The sequence below is a fragment of the Phyllobates terribilis genome, unplaced genomic scaffold, assembly GCF_046119375.1.
Source record: "Phyllobates terribilis strain yellow unplaced genomic scaffold, ASM4611937v1 Scaffold_1__5_contigs__length_1240528914, whole genome shotgun sequence".
In the NCBI taxonomy this organism is placed as follows: Eukaryota; Metazoa; Chordata; class Amphibia; order Anura; family Dendrobatidae; genus Phyllobates; species Phyllobates terribilis.
In genome coordinates this window covers 1,017,890,836-1,017,918,082 of record NW_027362761.1, presented here as the reverse complement: position 1 = coordinate 1,017,918,082, position 27,247 = coordinate 1,017,890,836, and the positions used below count along the sequence as shown (strand labels likewise).

Genomic DNA, 27,247 nt, shown 5'->3' with positions numbered 1-27,247 from the left:
ATATCAGAGAGGAAAATCTGGATTCAGCGCATACACATAATTTCGGTGGGAATGGTCAACTATCTTATAGGTTTGGCTATCCATATAGTATTTCTGCTATTTTAATTTGTTAATCATTGGTTTTAACTTCAACAAATCATGGTTGGAAAGTTCCATAATTTGCTTTTGTCATTTCATGAACAGTATTATGACAATTGTACAGACTTTTTAATGATCAAACGATGATTATTTATCAACTCTATTTCTTTTCTACGCACATTGCTCCAATGGGGAAGAAGAGAGAAGCAAATGGAAGAGGTGAAAAAAATGTATAAGTAATATTTATTCTCTAGTCCATCTTGACATAAATCTGATGCTGAAACAGATGCTGATAAAGACTCTGGAAAACGCGTAGCTCAGCAGTAGGAAGATGTTCAAAGTGAATATTAGTAAGTCCAGTGAAAGGAACTATCTGCTCTCCCAAAGGAGACTTTGGTATGAGAAGCTAATAAGACACAGATTTAAGAACAAAGGGTGTGTAATGCAAGTCTCCCTTCTGCCTGTGGTCATATCTACAAAATGATTACTGGCAAAAAAAAGATTAACAGGTGGTGCATTTTGGATAAGTGTAGGCAAACAAGGCAATAAATTATAATCTAAGTAATTACCGGTTACTTCTTTTTGGCACATTCAGTTTATTATCCTCCTAGGGAGTTTATGTTGACGCGTGAACTAAAATGATTGTATAAAGCATCATAAAAATTGGGTTTGACCACTTTTAAAAACCCTAATGGTTTATTTTTTAAACAGATGACGTAAAACTACTTTATTATTGATTTGACATTATACAGAGTACGACCTAAATCAAAGCAATGCAGATTCTTGTTTTGTTGTATTAGAGCAGATGTTTATGTCCAAACCAGGACAGTGGTGGGATTTTATGATTCACAGATTGTACCTGCCATTTTATAAACTGCATAAATAGTTATGGTTTCTCATTAGATTAAAGGGTTTGACTCATCATGATGACTAAGTAACATTGCAAAGTGTTATTAAAAACCTTTTTATTCTCAAGATTGTAGGATTTTAATTGTTTTGTTTACAGCTTGTTGCTTAGTAAGTAGCCACCACTGGTAAGTGGCCCGGCTTCTAGACCAGGAGTGGAGCGCTTTTCCATAGCGCTTGTAAGCACTGCTCTGAAGCTAGCCGGATTGCCAGACAGCGCACAGTTGAGCCTGCGACACAACTGGCCTGAATCAGAAGCATATGGTGTTCCCGGCAAGCAGGAACCCAGAGGAGCAGTGTAATAACCTTTTAAAGGGGTGATCTGACATACAAAGTAATCTTCATCCTGAATCCCTATCGCTGATCTCTCCAAGTCGGATAGTCTTAGAACACACACCGACCGTGCACTCTGGTGCCAGCTCATTGCTGTTGATCTGAGTCGGCAACAGATTGTGCACTATCATTGTGCACAGGGACTAGTCCAGCCCCTGAAACAAGCGTCACTGATGACTCTTTATTTCAGGGAGGGGGCAGAGGCTGCAGCAGTGACTGCAGCCTCTGCCCCCTGATGACTCTTTTTTTGAGTATCCCAGCATGCACTGGGATTCTCAAATGAAGCATCATAGAAAAGTAAGTAGCTACAAAAAAAAGAAAAGCAGTTAGTGTATGGAAGGATAGGGAATTTTTAAATCAAGTATATTATAATTTAGTTTAGATTAAGGTATTAAATAGGGATTTAGAATGAAAATTACTTTGTATGTCGGACCACCCCTTTAAAGTCACTACTTTAGCCTCTCTTAGTAGTTAGCATAGTGAATAAAGCTTTGAGTTACCTTCAGATGGCCAGATTTTCTGCTCACAACAATCAATGATTGTTGTTTTTCCTTTTACATATTCATTGCAAATGTGTAACTTGTATGGGGATTATTAGTATGATTGCCCATCACCATACAGTTTGCATTATAGTCCACAGCACATCACCATGTTTACATGTGGGTGTGCAGCCAATGAACAATTGTTGATTCTATCTAACAATATCTAAAATTTATTTGGTAGAAAAGCAAAAAAAAAATACAAAAGCCCAGAATTGGGATTTTCAGTCAACTCAATCCCTCCAAATAATACAGTAAGAAAAAATGTAAACATTGTACCTACCCTGAAATGGTATCAAGAAAAATGTTGGCTCAAGAAACCCCCCAAAAAACAAGCCCTAACACAGTTCAATTGCTGCAAAAATGACAACTTTATGGGTCTCAAAACATATAATACATACATTTTCCCAATGCCGATACATTTAAGTGACTGGGGCAAACAAACTCTAATAAATTATGGAACTTCAGAGCAGAAAAAGGGCATAAAAAAAGCCCAAACCCATCCTGCCCAAAATATAATTTTATTATTTCTTCAGAATAGACACTACATTATATTATGCACAAAAATCAATGACTAAAACCATGGTGCTGTACACGAACAGGGAAAACACCATATTGAAAAACCAGGCCAAATACATGTATTTAATAAAGGCATGTGCCACATAATGGACATTATTAAATTACTAGAGGAAGGTATCCCTTTACATTTAACAAATGTGACAAGATTCAAAAGCTATTTCCATATGTGCTTACTTACGTTGTGGCTGGTTTTCTGCATGTATCTGTCGCCCCAATGCATGTTTCGCAGTTCTTCATCAGGGACAATGTGTCTCAGGACATGGCTATACAAGAAAAAACTTATTTATGAATTTTTGAAGTTTTCACAAAAAAATTTACAAGTTTGAAATCGACATAATTGTACTGACCTGGCAAATCATATTACTTGGTCATTTTTTACCATTCCATGAATAACATAAAGCATAGTTCCAAAAAAAATAATTGCAGAATTGTGTGTTTTTTTTCACCTTTTCACTGCACTTAGAGTTGTTTTCTCATTTTATAGTAGATTAGTAATATGTAGAGCATCATTCAAAACTACAACTCGTCCCTCAAAAATCAAGCTTACTTCGGCCATGTCAATGGAAAAATAAAAAAGTTATGGCTCTTGGAAGAAAGGAAGGAAAAAATGGAAAATCACAATGTCTGGAATATATCTTCAGCTAAATTTATCTTGACAAGTCTTTATATTTCACTTTGACTTTGCTGTGGTTCTTTCTGGCAAAACTATTGTATGGTGAAAGCTAAATAAAATGAACTGTAACGCAAATATATTTCAGTTGTGTTATAATGCAGTCAGCTGTAGATGTTAGTAAGTAGATATAGTCAACTTAGCAAGAAGTTTAAAGCAGTAATTACCAGACAGATTACAATGTGAAAATGCAGCCTATAGCATTTTAAAGAATCTATTATTGACAAAACTATTGACCGACTGTTGGTGAGCATTTTTAAGACTGTAGTGCAATAAATCATCATCGTGATTTTAATTTAAGAGTGTTGTAGAAAGGCTCTAAAATCAATTGTACTCTGCAAATGCATGGTGCGTTTATTACCTCCCAGTAAATACATGATTGAGTGCACCGCCAAAACAGGAATTAGTGCAAGTGGTTTGGACGAGAATTTATTAAGCTTTGTTTTTGCTTTCTATGGGGATTTTTTCCATCAAAATGTTTCTACTGTTGACGTAATTAAATGTTTTTCTAAATTAGGTACAATGTAAAATGGTATGTTATGTTTAAATTAAAACCTCATCATCGCAATAGCAGCTTGAATAGCAGTCTGTATATGCACTATGCCAAACCTGTCTATGGTGGCATGCCATGTTCTTGTCAGAAGATCCCCAAATAATATCGCTATGCTTTGACCAGATAAGTGTTGACTAAGTGTCGTTCTAAGGCTGTGTTCACATTTGTGTTGCAGCTTTTGTTCATTTTATACACCACAGTCTTCTGCAGGATCTATCATTGGATGGATACCACTACTGACCCAAGAACCCTATTGATTAGTGTTGAGCGATACCTTCCGATATCAGGAAATATCGTATCGGATTGGATCGGGCCGATACCCAAAAAGTATCGGATATCGCCGATTCCGATACCGGAAACCAATGCAAGTCAATGGGACACAAATATCGGAATGAAAATAAACCCTTTCTTTCCTTGTAGGTTAATTCTACATGAAGTAAAACAACTAAGAATAATGTAGAATGACATGAAAAGCCGGCAATTCATCAGCGGCATACACCGGTACCCGACAATTTACAACAGAAAGAATAGAGCATCACACATAGATTAGATAGATAGAAACATGTCAGTCACATATATATGAAGTACAGTGACAGTGTTGCTTACTGTACTTGTCATTTAGTGTAAAGGATTTATTAAAAAAAATATTAGTGTTTTCGTGCACCGTCTCTTTAAAAAAGCCGGCCGGCAATTCAGCAGCGGTACCCGACAATTTATAACAGAAAGAATAGAGCTTCACACATAGATTAGATAGATAGAAACATGTCAGTCACATATATATGAAGTACAGTGACAGTGTTGCTTACTGTACTTGTCATTTAGAGTAAAGGATTTATTTAAAAAAATAATAGTGTTTTCATGCACCGTCTCTTTAAGAAAGCCGGCCGGCAATTCAGCATCTGTACCCGACAATTTAGAACAGAAAGAATAGAGAATCACACATAGATTAGATAGATAGAAACATGTCAGTCACATATATATGAAGTACAGTGACAGTGTTGATTACTGTACTTGTCATTTAGTGTTAAAATAAAGGATTTATTTAAAAAAAAAATTGGCGTGGGGTTCCCCTTAATTTTAGGCTCTAGCGGAGGTTAAGCAGACAGCTGGGGCAAATGTTTGAAGCCTGGGAAGGGGGTAATACCCACGGAGCTTCCCAGGCTACTAATATCAGCCCCCAGCTGAATACCTAGCCTTTACTAGCTATTAAAATGGGGGAACCCCCCCAAAAAAATAACGTGGGGTCCCCCCTAATTTAATAGCTAGCACAGGCTAGGCAGACAGCTGGGGGCTGATATTAATAGCCCAGGAAGGGTGCCATGAATATTGGCCCCCTCCCAGGCTAGAAACACCAGCCGTCAGCCGCCCCAGAAATGGCGCATCCATAGGATGCGCCAATTCTGGCACTTAGCCTCGCTCTTCCACGCTGCCCTGGTGCGGTGGCAGGGGGTAATAGGGTTGGGGTTGATGTCAGCTTATAATGCCAGCTGACATCAAGCCCAGGTTAGTAATGGAGAGGCGTCTATAAGACACCCCCATTACTAACCCCATAGTCAAAGTTAAAAGAAAACACAAACACCCAGAATAAAGTCCTTTAATTGAAATAAAGACACAATTCTTTATTGTTCTAAATTAAACCATACTTACCATCACGCCCATTCCAGCTGAAGCCAACGATCTCCTGCAATAAAAGAAAAATAATAAAGCAACCTCATCCTTACCTTTCGATGGTTCCCAGGACAGCTCCAGCTCTGCTACATCGAGATGACAGGATGGACCGCAGCAGAAAGCTGCCATCCAGCCTGTCATCCCGCAGACACTGAGAAGGCAGGCATGCTTGCGCTCCTCAGTGTCTCTCTGTGACGTCATCCAGATGAGCCGAGTTCATGTCCAATGAACTCAGCTCACCTCATGCACGTCACTGACAGCGTGGGAAAGTTCTCCTGCACTCAGCGCTTCAGCGTGAGAATTCTCCCACGCTGTCAGTGACATACATGAGGTGAGGTCATGTCCAATGAACTCAGCTCACCTCATGCACGTCACTGACAGTGTGGGAAAATTCTCACGCTGAAGTGCTGAGTGCAGGAGAATTTTCCCACGCTGTCAGTGACGTACATGAGGTGAGCTGAGTTCATTGGACATGACCTCGGCTCATCTTTATGCCGTCACAGCCAGACATTGAGGAGCACAAGCATGCCTGTGCTTCTCAGTGTCTGCGGGATGACAGGATGGATGGCAGCGTTCTGCTGCGGTCCAGCCTGTCATCTCGATGTAGCAGAGCTGAAGCTGTCGTGGGAGCCATGGAAAGGTAAGGATGAGGTTGCTTTATTATTTTACTTTTATTGCAGGAGATCGTTGGCTTCAGCTGGAATGGGCGTGATGGTAAGTATGGTTTAATTTAGAACAATAAAGAATTGTGTGTTTATTTCAATTAAAGGACTTTTTTCTGGGTGTTGTGTTTTTTTAAATACTTTACTAGAAATTCATGGTGGTCATGTCTAATATTGGCGTGACCCCATGAATTTTGGGCTTAGGGCCAGCTGATAATACCAAGCTGGCCTTAACCCCTTTATTACCCAGTGAGCCACCGCACCAGGGCCCTGGATGAGTTGGGTACAGCGCCAGAAGATGGCGCTTCAATGAACGCGCCATTTTCTGGGGCGGCTGCGGACTGCAATTTGCAGCGGGGGTGGCCCAGAAAGCTTGGGTCTCCCTGCGCTGCGGATTCCAGCCCCCAGCTGCATAGTTGTATCTGGCTGGACACAAAAATAGGGCGAAGCTCCACGTATTTTTTTTTTTTAATTATTTCATGAAATTCATGAAATAATTAAGAAAAAAAGGGCTTCCCTATATTGTTGTGTCCAACCAGGTACAAATAGGCAGCTGGTGGTTGGGGGCAGCCCGTTCCTGCCTGCTGTACCTGGCTGGACACAAATATAGTGCGAAGCCCCACGTCAATTTTTTTTAAATCATTTCAGGAAATTCATGAAATAATTAAAAAAAATTGATGTGGGGCTTCGCCCTATATTTGTGTCCAGTCAGGTACAGCAGGCAGGAACGGGCTGCCCCCAACCACCAGCTGCCTATTTGTACCTAGCCGGACACAACAATATAGGGAAGCCCTTTTTTTCTTAATTATTCCATGAATTTCATGAATTAAAAAAAAAAAAACGTGGAGCTTCGCCCTATTTTTGTGTCCAGCCAGGTACAACTAGGCAGCTGGGGGCTGGAATCTGCAGCGCAGGGAGGCCCAAGCTTTCTGGGCCCCACCCGCTGCAAATTGCAGTCCGCAGCCGCCCCGGAAAATGGCGCGTTCATAGAAGCGCCATCTTCTGGCGCTGTACCCAACTCATCCAGGGCCCTGGTGCGGTGGCTCACTGGGTAATAAAGGGGTTAAGGCCAGCTTGGCATTATCAGCTGGCCCTAAGCCCGAAATTCATGGGGTCACGCCAATATTAGACATGACCACCATGAATTTCTAGTAAAGTATTTAAAAAAAACACAAACACCCAGAAAAAAGTCCTTTAATTGAAATAAACACACAATTCTTTATTGTTCTAAATTAAACCATACTTACCATCACGCCCATTCCAGCTGAAGCCAACGATCTCCTGCAATAAAAGAAAAATAATAAAGCAACCTCATCCTTACCTTTCCATGGCTCCCACGACGGCTCCAGCTCTGCTACATCGAGATGACAGGCTGGACCGCAGCAGAACGCTGCCATCCAGCCTGTCATCCCGCAGACACTGAGAAGCGCAGGCATACTTCCACTCCTCAGTGTCTGGCTGTGACGGCATCCAGATGAGCCGACAATGAACTCGGCTCACCTCATGTACGTCACTGACAGCGTGGGAGAATTCTACTGCACTCAGCGCTTCAGCGTGAGAATTTTCCCACGCTGTCAGTGACGTGCATGAGGTGAGGTCATGTCCAATGAACTCGGCGCACCTCATGCACGTCACTGACAGCGTGGGAGAATTCTCACGCTGAAGCGCTGAGTGCAGGAGAATTTTCCCACGCTGTCAGTGACGTGCATGAGGTGAGCTGAGTTCATTGGACATGACCTCGGCTCATCTGGATGCCGTCACAGCGAGACACTGAGGAGCGCAAGCATGTCTGCGCTTCTCAGTGTCTGCGGGATGACAGGCTGGATGGCAGCGTTCTGCTGCGGTCCAGCCTGTCATCTCGATGTAGCAGAGCTGAAGCTGTCCTGGGAACCATGGAAAGGTAAGGATGAGGTTGCTTTATTATTTTACTTTTATTGCAGGAGATCGTTGGCTTCAGCTGGAATGGGCGTGACTGTAAGTATGGTTTAATTTAGAACAATAAAGAATTGTGTCTTTATTTCAATTAAAGGACTTTTTTCTGGGTGTTTGTGTTTTTTTTAAATACTTTACTAGAAATTCATGGCGGTCATGTCTAATATTGGCGTGACCCCATGAATTTCGGGCTTAGGGCCAGCTGATAATGCCAAGCTGGCCTTAACCCCTTTATTACCCAATGAGCCACCGCACCAGGGCCCTGGATGAGTTGGGTACAGCGCCAGAAGATGGCGCTTCTATGAACGCGCCATTTTCCGGGGCGGCTGCGGACTGCAATTTGCAGCGGGTGGGGCCCAGAAAGCTTGGGTCTCCCTGCGCTGCAGATTCCAGCCCCCAGCTGCCTAGTTGTACCTGGCTGGACACAAAAATAGGGCGAAGCGCCACACATTTTTTTTTTTAATTATTTCATGAAATTCATGGAATAATTAAGAAAAAAAGGGCTTCCCTATATTGTTGTGTCCGGCTAGGTACAAATAGGCAGCTGGTGGTTGGGGGCAGCCCGTTCCTGCCTGCTGTACCTGGCTGGACACAAATATAGTGCGAAGCCCCACGTCAATTTTTTTTTTATTATTTCATGAAATTCATGGAATAATTAAGAAAAAAAGGGCTTCCCTATATTGTTGTGTCCGGCCAGGTACAAATAGGCAGCTGGTGGTTGGGGGCAGCCCGTTCCTGCCTGCTGTACCTGACTGGACACAAATATAGGGCGAAGCCCCACATAATTTTTTTTTAATTATTTCATGAATTTCCTGAAATAATTAAAAAAAAATTGACGTGGGGCTTCACACTATATTTGTGTCCAGCCAGGTACAGCAGGCAGGAACGGGCTGCCCCCAACCACCAGCTGCCTATTTGTACCTGGCCAGACACAACAATATAGGGAAGCCCTTTTTTTCTTAATTATTCCATGAATTTCATGAAATAATTAAAAAAAAAAAAACGTGGGGCTTCTCCCTATTTTTGTGTCCAGCCAGGTACAACTAGGCAGCTGGGGGATGGAATCTGCAGCGCAGGGAGGCCCAAGCTTTCTGCCCCCCCCCCCCCCGCTGAAAATTGCAGTCCGCGGCCGCCCCGGAAAATGGCGCGTTCATAGAAGCTGGATGCTGTACCTGGCTGGCATACAAAAATATGGCGAAGCCCACGTCAAAAGTTTTGGGAAAAATTTATTAAAAAATAAATAATAATTTAGGGACTGCATCTTTATTAAGTCCTCAAATGTCATTTAGTGTTAAAATAAAGGATTTATTTAAAAAAAAAATGGCGTGGGATCCCCCATAATTTTAGTCTCTAGCGGAGGTTAAGCAGACGGCTGGGGCAGATGTTTGAAGCCTGGGAAGGGGGTAAAACCCACGGAGCTTCCCAGGCTACTAATATCAGCCCCCAGCTGAATACCTAGCCTTTACTAGCTATTAAAATGGGGGACCCCCCCCAAAAAAATGACGTGGGGTCCCCCCTATTTTAATAGCTAGCAAAGGCTAGGCAGACAGCTGGGGGCTGATATTAATAGCTCAGGAAGGGTGCCATGAATATTGGCCCCCTCCCAGGCTAGAAACACCAGCCGTCAGCCGCCCCAGAAATGGCGCATCCATAGGATGCGCCAATTCTGGCACTTAGCCTCGCTCTTCCACGCTGCCCTGGTGCGGTGGCAGGGGGTAATAGTGGTGGGGTTCATGTCAGCGCCAGCTGCCATGAAGCCCAGGTTAGTAATGATGGGTGTCTATAAGACACCCCCATTACTAACCTACAAAGTGTTAAAAAGAAAAAACACACTACACCCAGAAAAAAATAATTTATTTGAAATAAAACACCATTTTATTTAATTCTTAGTTTACTAAAAAAAAATAGTTACCTGTCCACGTTCCTGCGCTGATCTCCCATGCACAGCTGTCACATCTGGAGATGGTGACAGCTGTGCATGGCTGCTGTAAGCTCACGCTGCCGGGAACACGTCCGCTCCCGGCAGCGGGAGCCACTGACTGAGGTTACCGGAGTGCATTCAGGCAGCGCAGCTCCGGAGACCTCCTTTACGGCAGTGCTGTACCGTGGGAATTTCTCACGATACAGCAGTGCCGTAAAGCAGCTAACCGGAGCAGCGCTGCCTTAACTCTGGTGAACCCTTACGGCCCCGTCATTCTAGCGGCGGCAGCGGTTCAGAGCGGTCACATTCTATGTGGCTGCTCTGAACTGGAGATCTTCGTGGGACACTCGTGGACTGCTACGGAGGGGTAAGGATAAGGTTGTGGTTTATTATTTTATATTTTATTACAGGAGATCGATGGCTTCGGGGAATTAGGTGTCTAGGTGAGTATAGGTGTAGTTTTTTATTTTTTACTTTATTTTAGGTGACGATCGGCGGGGACAGGTAATGTATAAACTAATTTCTTTTAGGTAACCACTGGCCACCAATGACATGTATCTAACATTTATTGGGGACACAGTAGGGCAATTTATATAGCAGGATCAGGCTGATGGGAACTACTGCTCCCATCGAGCTGATCCTGCTGGCACGAGTGGACGGGGGACAGACATAGGCCGATGGGAGTAGTAGTGTCACATCGGCCTATGTCTGCCTGCACGCACAGACACCCCGCACACACACCCCGCACACACACACACCCCGCACACACACACCCCGCACACACACCCCGCACACACACACACCCCGCACACACACACCCCGCACACACTAATCATGACGGGTCTGGGAGGTGAGGCTGACCTGTGCGGCCGTGGGAAAGTTCATGTGAGTTCATGCAGTCAAGCATGAACTCACATGAACCCTCTGAGGGCACCGCGGCTACTTCAAATGAACAGCTGATCGGCATCACCTGATACCTCAGCTGTTCATTTGAAATAACCGGCGGGAAAGCGCAGCACAGAACGGGAAAGCCGGCGGTGAAGTCTTTTCACTGCCGGCTTCCCCGCCCGGGTCCTTCGCTCCTTGGTGCTGCGCTCCCCGCCCGGTCCTAATTTACGATTGGGATTGGAGGTGGCGAGGGGAGCGGAGGATCGGGGTGGGAGGCTGCGGGGAAGCAGTATGGGGCTGTGCGATTGTTTAAAAGCCGGCGGCTTTTTACCGCCCGCCGGCTTTTAAACAATCAGCAGAATTCTCCCACGCTGGGATGGCATTCTGATGACAAGCTGGATCGCAGCTGAGCGCTGCCATCCAGCTTGTCATCCTTCACAGACACTGCAGAGCGCAGGCATTATGGGAACTTCCGATTCCGGTATTCGATATTATAAAAGTATCGGAATTAAGTATCGGAATTCCGATACAGTGAATATCGGCCGATACCCGATATTTCAGTATCGGAATGCTCAACACTACTATTGATACAACTGGGTTCATCAAGTACCAAAGTGGTGCATTTTGACATAAGAGGTAGACCCCATGCAGCACTCCTTTTCCTGTCCAATAAGATTGATTCTGCAACTGAGCATCCATGGCAAACATGAAAAGTGAATAACCCCCCCCAACCATTATAGAGCTTCAAGAGGTAGTCTTCCAACAATCTTGAAGGAGTTCCCAGAGATGCTTAGCACTTGTTGGCCCTTTTGCCTTCAATCTGAGGTCCAACTCACCCCAAACCATCTCGATTGGGTTCAGGACTGGTGACTGTGGAGGCCAGGTCATCTGGCGTAGCACCCCATCACTCTCCTTCTTGGTCAAATAGCCCTTACACAGCCTGGAGGTGTGTTTGGGGTCATTGTCCTGTTGAAAAATAAATGATGGACGAACTAAACGCAAACCGGATGGAATAACATGCCGCTGCAAGATGCTGTGGTAGCCATGCTGGTTCAGTATGCCTTCAATTTTGAATAAATCCCCAACAGTGTCACCAGCAAAGCACCCCCACACCATCACACCTCCTCCTCCATGCTTCACGGTGGGAGTCAGGCATGTAGAGTCCATCCGTTCACCTTTTCTGCATCGCACAAAGACACGGTGGTTGGAACCAAAGATCTCAAATTTGGACTCATCAGACCAAAGCACATATTTCCACTGTTCTAATGTCCATTCCTTGTATTCTTTAGCCCAAACAAGTCTCTTCTGCTTGTTGCCTGTCCTTAGCAGTGGTTTCGTAGCAGTTACAGTTAGGTCCATATATATTTGGACAGAGACAACATTTTTCTAATTTTGGTTCTAGACAATACCACAATGAATTTTAAACAAAACAATTCAGATGCAGTTGAAGTTCAGACTTTCAGCTTTCATTTGAGGGTATCCACATTAAAATTGGATGAAGGGTTTAGGAGTTTCAGCTCCTTAACATGTGCCACCCTGTTTTTAAAGGGACCAAAAGTAATTGGACAGATTAAATAATTGTTAATAAAATGTTTATTTCTAGTACTTGGTTGAAAACCCTTTGTTGGCAATGACTGCCTGAAGTCTTGAACTCATGGTTTTCAGTTGTTGTTTGTTTGTGGGCCTTTCTGTCTGAAGTTTAGTCTTTAACAAGTGAAATGCATGCTCAATTGGGTTAAGATCAGGAGACTGACTTGGCCATTCAAGAATATTCCACTTCTTTGCTTTAATAAACTCCTGGGTTGCTTTGGCTTTATGTTTTGGGTCATTGTCCATCTGTAGTATGAAACGACGACCAATCAGTTTGGCTGCATTTGGTTGGATCTGAGCACACAGTATGGCTCTGAATACATCAGAATTCATTCGGCTGCTTCTGTCCTGTGTCACATCATCAATAAACACTAGTGACCCAGTGCCACTGGCAGCCATGCATGCCCAAGCCATCACACTGCCTCCGCCGTGTTTTACAGATGATGTGGTATGCTTTGGATCATGAGCTGTACCACGCCTTCGCCATACTTTTCTCTTTCCATCATTCTGGTAGAGGTTGATCTTGGTTTCATCTGTCTAAAGAATGTTCTTCCAGAACTGTGCTGGCTTTTTTAGCAAAGTCCAGTCTAGCCTTTTTATTCTTGATGCTTATGAGTGGCTTGCACCGTGCAGTGAACCCTCTGTATTTACTGTCATGCAGTCTTCTCTTTATGGTAGATTTGCATATTGATACGCCTACCTCCTGGAGAGTGTTGTTCACTTGGTTGGCTGTTGTGAAGGGGTTTCTCTTCACCATGGAGATTATTCTGCGATCATCCACCACTGTTGTCTTCCGTGGGCGCCCAGGTCTTTTTGCATTGATGAGTTCACTAGTGCTTTCTTTCTTTCTCAGGATGTACCAAACTGTAGATTTTGCCACTCCTAATATTGTAGCAATTTCTCGGATGGGTTTTTTCTGTTTTTGCAGCTTAAGGATGGCTTGTTTCACCTGCATGGAGAGCTCCTTTGACTGCATGTTTACTTCACAGCAAAACCTTCCAAATGCAAGCACCACACCTCAATTCAACTCCAGGCCTTTTATCTGCTTAATTGAGAATGACATAACGAAGGGATTGCCCACACCTGTCCATGAAATAGCCTTGGAGTCAATTGTCCAATTACTTTTGGTCCCTTTAAAAACAGGGTGGCACATGTTAAGGAGCTGAAACTCCTAAACCCTTCATCCAATTTTAATGTGGATACCCTCAAATGAAAGCTGAAAGTCTGAACTTCAACTGCATCTGAATTGTGTTTAAAATTCATTGTGGTAATGTCTAGAACCAAAATTAGAAAAATGTTGTCTCCAAATATATATGGACCTAACTGTATTTTACCATGAAGGCCTGCTGCACAAAGTCTCCTCTTAACAGTTGTTGTAGAGATGTGTCTGCTGCTAGAACTCTGTGTGACATTGACCTGGTCTCTAATCTGAGCTGCTGTTAACCTGCAATTTCTGACGCTGGTGACTCGGATAAACTTATCCTCAGAAGCAGAGGTGACTCTTGGTCTTCCTTTCCTGGGGCGGTCCTCATGTGAGCCAGTTTCTTTGTAGCGCTTGATGGTTTTTGCAACTGCACTTGGGGACACTTTCAATATTTGCCCAATTTTTCGGATTGACTGACCTTCATTTCTTAAAGTAATGATGGTCACTCGTTTTTCTTTACTTAGCTGCTTTTTTCTTGCCATAATGCAAATTCTAACAGTCTATTCAGTAGGACTATCAGCTGTGTATCCACCTGACTACTGCACAACACAACTGATGGTCCCAACCCCATTTATAAGACAAGAAATCCCACTTATTAAACCTGACAGGGCACACCTGTGAAGTGAAAACCATTTCCGGTGACTACCTCTTGAAGCTCATCAAGAGAATGCCAAGAGTGTGCTAAGCAGTCATCAAAGCAAAAGGTGGCTACTTTGAAGAACCTAGAATATAAAACATATTTTCAGTGTTTTCACACTTTTTTGTTAAGTATATAATTCCACATGTGTTAATTCATAGTTTTGATGCCTTCAGTGTGAATGTACAATTTTCATAGTCATGAAAATACAGAAAAATCTTTAAATGAGAAGGTGTGTCCAAACTTTTGGTCTGTACTATATATATATATATATATATATATATATATATATATATATATATATATATATAGCACTATGTAATATACTATGTAAGTGGCAAAAAACTGTTTTCAACAAAAACATACTAAATAACATTTGTGCAGTCTATGAATTTGTTCTAAGAAATAGTATCACCTCCATCAGATCCTCCTTCATGGATGAACTCAAATCTGACCTAATAATTTTAAGGCTAGAGAACAACCTCTCTACACTAACTTGGGTTGGAGGCAAAGCCATAACCACATGGGCAACATTTCTAACAATTTCCGAGTATAAAGGAATTGCCTCATGCACAGTCAGTTTTGATGATTGGTTGAATTTTTCTATTTCTTTGAGAGCAAGTGAAACATTTTGCTGAAATATGGTCAATCTGCTTGCTATAGGAGACGGAGTGAAATCTTTTTCCTCGCGGCAACGCTTTGCCAGCTCCATGTCATCCAAATACTTGTCAAAGTCAAACTCCTCATCTGATGAAGATATGGCAGCAGTACCACTGTCAGGACCCAAGTCCTCTTGCGCCTGGCAGTCCTCCTGTAGGCCACTCATCCTAACTGCTACCTCAGTCAGAGCTTCTTTTCTTTTAGTAAGCTGTTGATCATCAAGCAGTATACGATGACTTGGGTCCACATAAACAGCTGCCAGAAAAATTTTATTTTCCAATTGCTGTGTCTCTCTCCGTTTCATTGAAGCAGAAATGCCATCTGCGATTAAACCTCCTCTTTGGGACAGGCAAAATAGCAAGTTCTTCCACTCCCTTATGAAAATGCCAGGAGTTAAATCCTCAGCTTGTAATTTTTTAGTCACAATAAATGGGTGATTAAGCAATTCCTTCAATTCAGCCACCTGTGTCCATTGACCTTCATTTAGGGTTACCTGAGGGTTCGCCATATCTATAAGAAACTGTTTTAGTTCAAGCAATCGCTCAATCATTAAATAAGTGCTGCCCCACCGAGTGGCTTGATCGACAATTGCCACTTTCCCAGCACGTCTCTTCAAGATGGAATCAATTTTAGGGGTTCTGGTGGCAATAACCAATTTCCTCACTTTTCCGATCAGATTTCCAGTATGTCCCTCTTGCAGACTATCTCTTATTGCCAGCTGCAGCGTGTGCTCAACACAGCGCATGTGATGAATAGGAAAGTGTTTTGAAGCAGCTTCAACAAGATCATCTATTTCTAAAGTATAATTTTGCTGTTCTTCTGTTGTAATATCTGTTTGTTCCTCAGTTACATGAACAGCACTGTGGCCTTCCAACTCAAACATACTGAATCCTAAATTTTCTTCTAGCTGTTGTTCATTCCTCTCATTCATCAGTTTAATTGTACTTATCATGTTTGAAGCATTGTCCGTTACAATAGCAAGAACCTGTTCTTTTTTGAGTTCGTAATCTTGCAGAACTTTTTCCACTAAGGCCTGGAGAAACTGGCTTGTGTGATGAGCTTTAGTATCTTTTACTGCCAATGTCTTGGTAACAATTTCTTTGTTGTCACAAACATCTCGAACATCGATGGCAAAATAGTTCACTCTGTGACGTGTGCAGGCATCCATTTTAACAAACATGACGCGTCTTTTGAGAGTCTTTTTATAAATATTCCCCACAAACTGCATTGATCTACCTCACCCAATTTATTATATATTTTAGGAGTCGGAGTCGGTCCATTTTATACCGACTCCAACTCCAACTCCACCAAAATGAGCACCGACTCCGACTCCACAGCCCTGGTTGGTCATGCCCTCTACTTCGGCACACCTGCTGAGCTCAGTGACTGGCTAATATAGTGATGTGCGTGGTCGACGTAACTCCACAGCTGCAACGAGATCCGATCAGCAGTTTGAAGCAAACGCTGGAACTAGGAAAGGTGAGTACCTGCTCTGTTTTTTGTTATTTTTGGTATTTTCAGGTGTTTAGTGTTCACTTTCTGGGAAGTGGAAAACTCCTTTTAAGTATGTCATCCCACTGATTGGGTTAGGAAGTCTGTTTACTGCTTGACAATGATTTACAATAAGGAATAAGTCTTAATTCACTGGTTTAGGAACCTTTCCTCATCCTGTTGTGAATGATGGGGACAAGTTGGTGGGGTCCCATGGGTCATTTATCCCTTTTTTATAAATCTGACCCTGACACTATATATGTTTGCTCTGATGAACCACATTGAGTATGGAGTGCAATACAAATAATAGGCAAAAAGCATCCAGTAGTAATATATATGTTAGAGATGAAGATAGATTTAGCTGTGCACATTATTTAGATTTGAGAGTCCTCAGTGGTTGATACCTTTTAATGGCTAACTGAAAAGATTGTAACAAATTGCAAGCTTTCGAGACTACTCAGGTCTCTTCATCAGGCATAGTATACCACACAATCTGAAGAGTCACATATTTATACACAATAAGACACACAAAAAATGCAATAGGTAAGACAGGTGATGAAAAACAGAGTTATTATGGAAGAGATAAACAGTTCTGGCTATAAATATTTTAGCAGTTAATAGATAAGGAGTGTGAAGGTTTTATTGTCCTTTGACTAGGTCCAGTGTTGTGATGGCCTCACAGGTCTGAGAGTCTGAGGAGCACATTCCTTAGTTGATGTAGAATGACATAAATCCATGCGACACATTCATTCCTGCTCTGAAAGTGTTAAAGGTCACCATCCGTTTATATTCTGAGATTCTTCTTTCTCTTTGAGATTTGAAGTTACCTTTTAATACCAGTAATTTCATGTCTTTTATGCTGTGATCAGGGGAACAAAAATGCTTGGCTACAGGCAGATCTATTCTTTTTTCTTTTATTGTGTGGCGATGATGATTCATCCTTGTTCTAAGTTTTTGCCCTGTCTCCCCTACATAAAGACCCCCAGCTGGACATTTGGTACATATAATGAAGTACACTACATTAGATGTGATACAGCTGAACGTACCTGGGATCTTATAGTCCTGATGTGAATTGGGAATCTTTATCTTGTCTGTGGTCGTTATAAACGGACAGGTTCTACATTTTTTCTGGAAGCTTCTGACAATGATGCTTCTTAGATTTGGGGGCTGTCTGAAACACAGAAGTGGGGGGTCTGGAAATATGGATTTTAATCGGGCATCTTTTTGTAGTAAGGGTTGTAGTTTCCGTGCAGCTCTTCTTAGCGCCTCCAGATTTGGATTGTAGGTGACTACTAGAGGCACCCGGTTGTTTTCTTGTTTGGTTTTGTAATGTAGGAGATGATTCCTTGATATTCTGGTGGCTCTTGTAATCTGGTTCTCAATTGTTCTTGGATGGTAGCCCTATTTCATAAAGGTCTTTCTGAGGCCATCAAGATGTTTGTCTCTATCCATCTGGTTGGAACATATCCGATTGTATCTGATGGCTTGGCTGTAAACAATAGAGTTTTTTATGTGTTTTGGATGGAAACTGTCCCATTTAAGGTATGTAGGACGGTCGATTGGTTTCCAGTACAAGGATGTCTCTATTTCATTGTTCTGTAGCTTGATGATGGTGTCCAAAAAGTTAATTTCAGTACAGGAGTAGTTGAGTGTTACGTTGATGGTGGGAAGAAATCGATTAAAGTGTTCATGGAACGTCTTCAGCTGTTGCTCAGACCCCGTCCAGATGATTAAAATATCGTCAATGAAACGATAGTAGGCCAAAGGCCTGATGGGACATGAGGACAAAAAGTCACTTTCAAGCTTAGCCATGAAAAGATTTGCGTACTGTGGAGCCATTTTACTTCCCATCGCTGTACCAGTTTCCTGTAGATATGTTGTTATCAAATTCAAAGTAATTGTGGGTGAGGATGAATTCTGTAAGTTTGAACACAGAATCAGCAACAATTCCTGTATTTTCCATGAAGACTTTGCAGGCATTTAATCCATCCTTGTGTAGGATATTAGAATACAAAGATTCCACATCCATGGTGACCAGGATGTTTCCTTCTGGTAGAGGACCTATTGCTGCTAGTTTATTCAGTAGGTCTGTCGTGTCCTGAATGTAGCTGGGTGTACTCTTTACCAGTGGTTTAAGAACACACTCTACCCATCCATAAACTTGCTCAGTAAGGGTTCCCACACATGAAATAATTGGTCTTCCTGGATTTCCAGATTTGTGGATTTTGGGAAGCATATAGAATGTCCCTATTCTTGGACTCTCTGGTATCAGGTCATCGGCTCTTATGGATTTGTCAGGCAGACACAATTCCAACTTGTTTAGTTCCTTGTAATAGTGTGTAGGGTCAGACTCCAGTTTTTTGTAGTAGGACTCTCAAATCTAAATATTTTTCTATCTACTGGCTAACACGGTACAAGAATATATATTTTCGCTGTGCACATTGTGATTTATTGTTTTGACTTTATTATGTCTACAGTACAGTAGGAGTTATGACACCCCACAAGTTCATTTGTACAATTGCAATTTTACATATCTCATTTTAAATGACGTGCATATTCTTTGGGAACTTTTAATTAGTTTTTCAACCATGTGAACATTGTCTAAGAATCCCAAGAATGTCTGTCGCATATTCATGAATGGCAATGTCTGTACATACAATACGACTATGGCAGTTTAAACCCAATAATAGCTTATCTTAACACATAGGAATGTTGTCATATAATTACTGACGTATGTATATTTTTTTCTTTTAGAAGTATTTTGGGGAGACATTGCCTTAGATGAAGAAGATTTAAAAATGTTTAAAATAGACAGAACCATTGACCTCACTCAGAATTCAAATGAACACATGGGACACACCACCGGTAAGAAATCTTTTTGTTTGCCCATGCAATATCTGATTTTCTGATTTCATTTTCTTGCTACTTGCACAGATTGCTCCAGCAGTTGTCTCTTCTGTTAAATTATGTCTTATTCATTATGAATTTTAAGTTTCTTTTTAAGAGTTTATTTATCTGAAACGTTGATAAATGTTCAAGGTTAGCAGAAAATCAGTTGATTAGATTCCATTCTTAGTTATTTGCCAAATCAAAGATAATTGCCACAAGTTACAATGCAGGTTTTATGTGTGCTCCATATAACCTATAAGGATTATTTGGAAAACTTCAGTTTTGTTGTTGTCTGGAATTGCTGGATACCCTTCTGTGGTTACTATATAGTATAATACTGTGCCCCCCGGCAGCAATGTCCATCAGTTCAGCTTAATAATTCTAATGTAAGGCTGAGTTCACACGATGCGTTTTTCATGCGTTTCCGCAGCGTTTTTGCAGTTGCGTAAACGCCGCGGAAACGCATGAAAAACGCATGGTAGAAGGGCAGCAATGTTCCCCAATGGAAATCCGCATGTGCTGTGCCCATGATGCGGATTTTTCCGCAGCGTAAACGCTGCGGTCAAAAATCCGCAGCATGTCAATTAATTTTGCGGAAACGCTGCTCTTTTGCCGCCATTGACTTGCATTAGACTGCATGGAATCCGCATCACTGTATATGTTGATGCGCTTTTCATGCGGTCTAATGTGCGGATGGTACCCGGGTGTGGATGAGAGGACTCTCATCCAGACCCAGGTACCATTAAAAAAAAAAGAATAAAATAAAAAATATATATATATTCTCACCTTCTGACGGCCCGCGCTGCGTCCTGCCGGCTTCCCGCGCACTTCGCGGTTGAATGAAGGACCTTCGCTGACGTCAGAGTCATGTGACGGGTCACGTGACGCTGACGTCGGAAGGTCCTACAGTCTTCACTGCCGGCAGCCGGGACCGATGAAGCAGGACACCGGGGGCCATCAGAGGGTAAAGTATATATTTATTTTTTATTTTTTGACATCACACACTATATAAATCCATGCCGTTTGCATGGATTTATATAGTGTGAAGTTGACAAGCACTTTCCAAGTGATGCTAAAATCGCTTGGGAAGCGCTTGTCAACCCGCATGCGGAAATGAAAGTGAAGACCGCTTCATTTCCGCATGTCCCTGGCAGGAAACCGCATGTACAATCCGCATGCGTTTTTTCCTGCCAGAGAGATGCAGAAACGCTCAGGAAAAAATCCTGAGCATTTCTGCATCGTGTGCACATACCCTAATTCTACAAACTTTTAACAAAAATATGGCACCTTCTTTGTAGACATCCAATTTCTCCCGTAGTAAATTTTTGTTGGAATTATCAGATGATGAATATTTACTTATAACAATAAATTTTGGTCACAATTATTAAACTGTAAAAAATTGCAACCAATCTGAGCTCAGCTTTAATGTCTTAAAATGTATTTTGAAAAATGAATACTGCACTGTGATTTGTTGCTTGGGCGGATTTATAGGTAGACAGTTTAGATAAATCAATGTAGAAAGATTACATAGGTATGACTTACTTAAACAATAATACTAATCAGACATTCAGTCCTGGAGTAAAATCCGTGCCAGAATAGCTATATAATCCTGAAATAAAAATGAGCTGAAATGATAAAATTCCCCTTTCAATATTATCCAGGAAATGTTTTTAAAGGGATTGTACAGCTGTTCTGTCATAGACTATCAAGGTAAGCACTTCAGCCTTATCAGGTCTAACATTGATTTGTTAATATATGGTAGTTTGTGTTGTGGAATTTGGAGACAGATCTGATTTAAATATATCATGAATATAATTAAATAAGAAAATGCCTTGTAAGATATTTAATCTGAATTTCTAGTGGCAAAGCATTGAGACTATAACTTCTGTTATGAAATCGGTCTATAACAAATCTATATTCTGTCTTTTTATACTGAAAATTCTTTCCATAATTTATTTTTAAAAATATTGAAACTGATTGCCTTGTTAGAATTGGCTGAAAATCTAGTAGAATATTCTAAGATTTGTGATGCATTTGTAATTTGTTAACAAAAATAACACATCTGAAATATTATTTTAGCATGTATGTAAAGTAAACACCTACCAGGCATACTACACATTCTCAAATATGCCAGCTATTTTGTACTGCTAACAGACTGAGTAATGTGAATTATGTTATCCATCCCACATTTTTCTTCCTCCATTCCCTGGCTGGGAAGTACATGAATTACTAGCAGGAATGAAAGGAAAGCCAGATCGTGATACATAGACGTTATGCTTCATTTTTCCTGATTTTGTTTTAAAAACAATTCTGTTCTCATTCCCAACATCCTGATCATAATTATCAGACTTCTTCATTTTGGTTTGCATATTTCTGTTCGTTCTCCCAGTTATGTCGCTTTGATAAATTGTTCTAGAACACATTTCTGTTTAAATAATTTGTCCAATCAGTTTTTAGACATAAAATTGAGATGAAACATGATTTTATCTTGGGTAAAAAAACAACCCAGAACTAATGTGGAGTGAAGGACAGCTGAATGATGCAGTGGGATCTTGAAATTATTTTTTTACGATATTTACAACTAAAAACTTGCATTCATGCATGTTGTATTAGCTTCTGTATGTGCATTACCACCATTCCTTTATGAAACTCTGAGATGTGCAGATTAGTGGTGAGCAAGCACTAAAATGCTCGGGTACTCGTTACTCTGGTCCAGTAAATCGTAATGCTCGGGAGCTCGACCCGAGTAACGAGCCCAATGTAAGTCAATGGAATATCCGAGCATTTTTCCAGCTGCCCCCCCCCCAGAGGTCTGGAGGAGGCCTTAAAATTGGTGAAATCGATGGAAACCGTGCTGAAATGACATGGGAACAGCATGGGGAAGCCCCTGGAAGCATCTCTGAATCTCAGGTCACTGCTGTGAACAATGTTGTCAGAGTATTATGCCACTTTTATGGACTGACAATAAAACATGCAAAAATGGATTTCACTGGAAACATTTTTTAGGAAACATCCTTTCCAGGGTAATGACTTGTATATAAGGCAAAATAAATAGCCAAAAACAAAAAAGCTCCTGAACATCTTGGGCTATGTTCACATGTAGTGTTTTTGATGCGTTTTTGCACTTTTACATTGCTTTTGACGGTGAAAAATACATTTACCAGTAAATGTAATTTTAACATTTTACTACCTTATCTGGCCATGTGGTGTGTGAGACATGATCAGGCACATCCTGTTTCACTTATGAAAGAGGGACTCTGAAAGTCACAAAGCCTATTTTTACAGGGCCATGAGGCGGCCCTTAATATTGTTAAAGGGCCAGCAGTTGGCACTCACTATTGTTAGAGAGCCATCAGCCGGCTATGCTTTGCATAGCCCTATATTGCAACTGCAATAGAATGTATCCATCTGAGGTGGTCAAATTTTCTTTTTCGTATATATTCTGTAAAGTTTGAAATTTGGATGTTCAGCAGGTGGCCCTCACTATTTATAGATTGCCAGCAGACGGCCTCCACTATTTTTAGAGGGCCAGCAGGCGTCTTGGGGACAGATGAGACCAAGATAGAGCTTTTTGGTAACCTACATCATTCAAATGTTTACTGTAACTGCAATGTGGCTTACAAATAAGACTATCAGTGACCATCAGCTGACTAAATGACGTCACCGCAGGTCCTGACCGTATACTGCGGGGCGCTGAAGAGAGAAGACGGGAGCAGACCAGAGAGCAGACCGGGGGCCGCCGGAGAGGTGAATATACAGGTTTTGTTTATTTTTAACTTTTTTATTTCTTTTTTTCACCGCGTGGTAGCCGGGATGAAGAGGAGTTGTAGTCTCCTCTTCATCCCAGGTACCACACACACACCGCGATTACGCTGCAGCGTAATCGTGGTAGAAATGGTCATGCTGCGTTTTGCAAAGCAATGCGAATTCGCTGCGAGAAATTAGCGCATCATGTGCACAGCACATCCAAATTCACATTGCTTTGCATGTCAGACTGTTTTACAAGCGTTTTCGGGGCCTTAAAAACGCCGCAAAAACGCTACAAAAACGCTACATGGGCACATAGCCTAAAAGAACACAGTACGAGGGGCGTTCATTAAAGATTTCCCCTGACCCACTTCCTGTGGACTGAAACTTGGCACAGTTATTAGTCCTTCTCTACATAGGTGCCATCTAGGGACACACACTTCTCTCATCTCTTTAAGCAACTGTAAACACCTGGCTTGTAGAAGTCGACAGATTGCTCCAAAAGCCACGTTGTGACTTTACATCATCTGGAAAATGCTTGTCCTTCAAAAATTACTTCATTTTTGGAAAGAGGTGGCAGTCCAATGGTGCGAGGTCGGGTGAATAAGGGGGATGCGGTAGAATTTCAAAGCCACAGGAGCTTGCTTTCATTTGGGTAACATGTGAGTTGTGAACTAGTGCGTTGTCTTGCAGAAGGCGGACAACTTTGGTGAGCACGCCACGTCTCTTGGTTTTGATGGCCTCCCACACTTTCCTCAGCAGTGAAGCATAGTATGCTACAATGATCATGGTACCCTTTGCTGGGAAATCCATCAATACTACTCCATGCTGGTCCCAAAATACTGTGAGCATGACCTTTCCTGCCGAGAGTTGGGCATGTGTTTTCTTTGGAGGTGGTGAGTCATGATGCTTCCATTGCATCGACTGGACTTTAGTCTCAGGAACATAGTGATGGACCCAGCTTTCATCCTGTGTGATCAGTCTGTTGAAAAAGTCCTGGTTTCCATGGCACATCGTTAATAAAGCCTGAGAGTATTCGACTCATTCCTGCTTCTGGAAAGGTGTTAGCAGCCAGGGAACCCAGCGAGCAGATACCTTATGCATGTGAAGATGGTCTTGGATGATTTTTTCCATGGACCCCACACTAATCTTGACATTTTTGGCTAGGTGGTGAAAGGTTACGCTGTGATTTTCCAAAATGGTGACCTCCACTTGCTGGATGTTGTGTTCATTAATAGCAGAGTGGGGTCACCCTGGAATTGGAGCTGTTTGCACCGAAGTCCGACCACATTTCAATTGACGATGCCAGTTCTAGACTACATCATATGATGGGAATCATCACCATAAACCTCTTTCATCTCATCGAACGTCTCCTTTGGTGTGCGGCCTTTCAAGTAAAGGAACTTGATGACTGCTCTGTATTCCACTGGGTCCATTATCAAACCTCACACCACTTCAGCACCTGTAAAATCAAGACCGTTATCAGTTCTGAGTTGCAAATTGGCACGTACCCTGTAGAGACTTCTATCATTACATATGTGACGTTTCAGTGTCCTGTGATAAATAGAAGTGGGTCAGGGGAAATCTTTAATGAATGCCCCTCGTACTTCTAGTTAAATATGGTGGAGGTTCAGAGATATTTAGGGGTTGCTTTGCTGTCTCTTGCACATTGTGCCTTGACTGTGTGCAAGGCATCATGAAATGTGAAGATTCCCATAGGATTTTGGTTTGCAATGTAGTGCCCAGTTTCATAAAGCTGGCTTTGCATCCTAGGTCATGGGTCTTCCCGCAGGGCAATGACCCCAAACATAATTCAAGAAGCACCCAGAAATGGATGGAAACAAAGCACTGGAGAGTTCTGAAGGAGTAATTCCAGCTCCAATAGCATCAAGTCTCCCACCACTACCTCTTGCATATAGAAGCTACAATGAAACTGCGAATGGACACATTAAATCAGGATTTTTTTTTTAAGTTTGAATAATTTCTGTCAAATTTAAAAAAATTCTGCCAACTTTGATGAACTTTTGTCAACCTTGATTATTTTCTGAGTACAGATCACCGTAAAAATTATGAATCTGTCAACGAGTGCATGGAAAAAATCTATTAAGTTATGGATTGTTCTATCATCCAGCTGATGGTACCATCTAGCACCTCTCCCTATTCTAAAAGCAGCTAACAGCATTATCAATAGGAAATACAATTTTTTTTGTCAGCACAGAGTATAATACAATAATCCCTGACTACATGCCTGTAAGACGCTATCTCAACTGGTATAGATCACCCGTACAGGAATCTCCAGATAATATAGGTAATATAGTTCAGTAAAAAATAGAATTTAATCGGCTCCGAACCCTGCCTGCTTTCATCGATTTCTAATTACAGATCACCATTAAAAATGATGAATCTGTGAACGAGTACATGGAAAAAATCAATCAAGTTATGCACTGCGGAAGATAGTGACCAGAATATGAACACTCATTTCCAGCTGATGATGCCTAGAACCTGTCCCTATTCTAAAAGCAGCTAACAGCGTTATCAATAGGGAATAGATGTTTTTTTTGTTTGCTTGCAGCAGCAAGAGTATAAGGCAATAATCCCTGTCTGGATGCGTGTAATACATTATCCATAGTACGATTAGCTCACCCGTATACAAATTTCAGATAAGAGTTAATATTGTTCATGCCACGTGTCCAGCTTGGATACCCAATAGTTGTAAGGCACAGAAGCATCACGGAGGACGCTGGTACGGTTCGCAAGGTACTCCTTCAGCATCTTCCAAAACTTTTCCCTCCTTGTCAGAGTACCCCACGCATCAGGACCTGGGCACTGGGATGGTCTGAGAAAACTGTCCCAGACCTTTGACCGTGTTCCCCTGCCTCTGCAACATGACTTGTGTCTCCCTCGCCTGTACATCTTGGTTGTCCAAGGAACTGTGACCTCTGCCGGAAGCGTTGTCAGCTGGGAATTTTTTTTATAATTCTTCAACAAGGGCCTTCTGGTACTATAAAATTTTATTAGACCTGTCCGCCATGGGGAGGAGAGATAGAAAGTTCTACATGTAGTACAGGTCTAGAAGTGTGACCAACCAGTATGTATTTTGGGCAACAATAATTACAACACGAGGGTCACGGGAAAGGCAGCGGGACATAAACTCAGCCATGTGTGCCAGACTGCCAACAGCCAAGACTTCCCTGTCCCCACCAAGAGGACAACTGTCCATGTTCTCATCCTCCTCCTTGTACTCCTCCTCATCCTCTCTTCTTCAGGCCTTCCATGCTGAACAGACGGTATGAATGTGATGTGGATAGTACCGTCTGAAGTGCAGGAAATAAGCCCCTGTTCCTCCTTCTCCTCCTCATTATCACCCAATTATCACCCAATACACGTTGAAATGAGATGAGGCTGGGCTGTGTACCATCACTCTGTATAGTCCATTGCTCCATCTCATCGTGCGCCGCCTGCAATGCCTAATCTTTAATTGTGAACAGTGAGCGTTTCAGTAGACAGAGAAGCGGGATGAATGCTAATTATGGCTTTATCGCCGCTCACCATCTTGGTCGAGTCCTCAAAGTTTTGGAGGATGGCACAGATGTCAGACATCCATGCCCACTCATCAGCTATTATGTGCGGAGGCTCACCTGAATACCGACGGGCGTGTTGAAGCTGGTACTCAACAACTGCCCTCTGCTGCTCACAAATCCTTCCCAACATATGCAAGGCTGAGACATTGCACACCAGTCGGAGAGCTGGAAGCTACAAACGCTGCTTAAGCACTGTCAGGGCGGCGGAAGCTGTAGCTCACTTTCGGAAATGGGCACAAACGCGGCATACTTTCACAAGCGGCTCAGGCAGATCTGGGTAGGTTTTGAGAAACCGCTGAACCACTAAGTTTAGCACATGGGCCAGGCATGGTACATGTGTGAGGTTGGCAAGCTTCAGAGCCGCCACCAGGTTCCGGTCATTGTTACACATGACCAAGCCTGGCTGTAGGTTCAGCGGTCAGAGCCACAGATCTGCCTGTTCTTACATCTTTCAACAACTCTGCAGCAGTGTGCAGTTTGTCGCCTAAGCAGATAAGCTTCAGCAGAGCCTGTTGCTGCTTGGCCAAGACAGTGCTGCGGTGCTTCCAGCTTGCGACTGATGTGGTCATTTAGGAGATGGAGGCTGAAGAGGAGGACTAGGTGCAGGAGCTGTGGAATGTGGGGGCAACCCTGATTGACCCAGGGCCCGCAATCCTTGGCATCGGGAGGACGTGTTCCGTCCCAGGGTCCGACTGGGTTCCGGCTTCCACAATATTAAC

General features: G+C 42.3%; 1 protein-coding gene across 1 annotated transcript in view; it reads left to right on the top strand.

The window, feature by feature from the left end:
• Positions 1 to 27,247, top strand: part of TLL1 (tolloid like 1) — a 201,677-nt gene that overhangs the window by 87,337 nt on the left and 87,093 nt on the right. Inside the window, exon 3 of the mRNA XM_073644330.1 lies at positions 19,066 to 19,176. Within this exon, the coding sequence (XP_073500431.1) occupies positions 19,066 to 19,176 (111 nt within the window). The remainder of the gene's footprint in view (positions 1 to 19,065; positions 19,177 to 27,247) is intronic.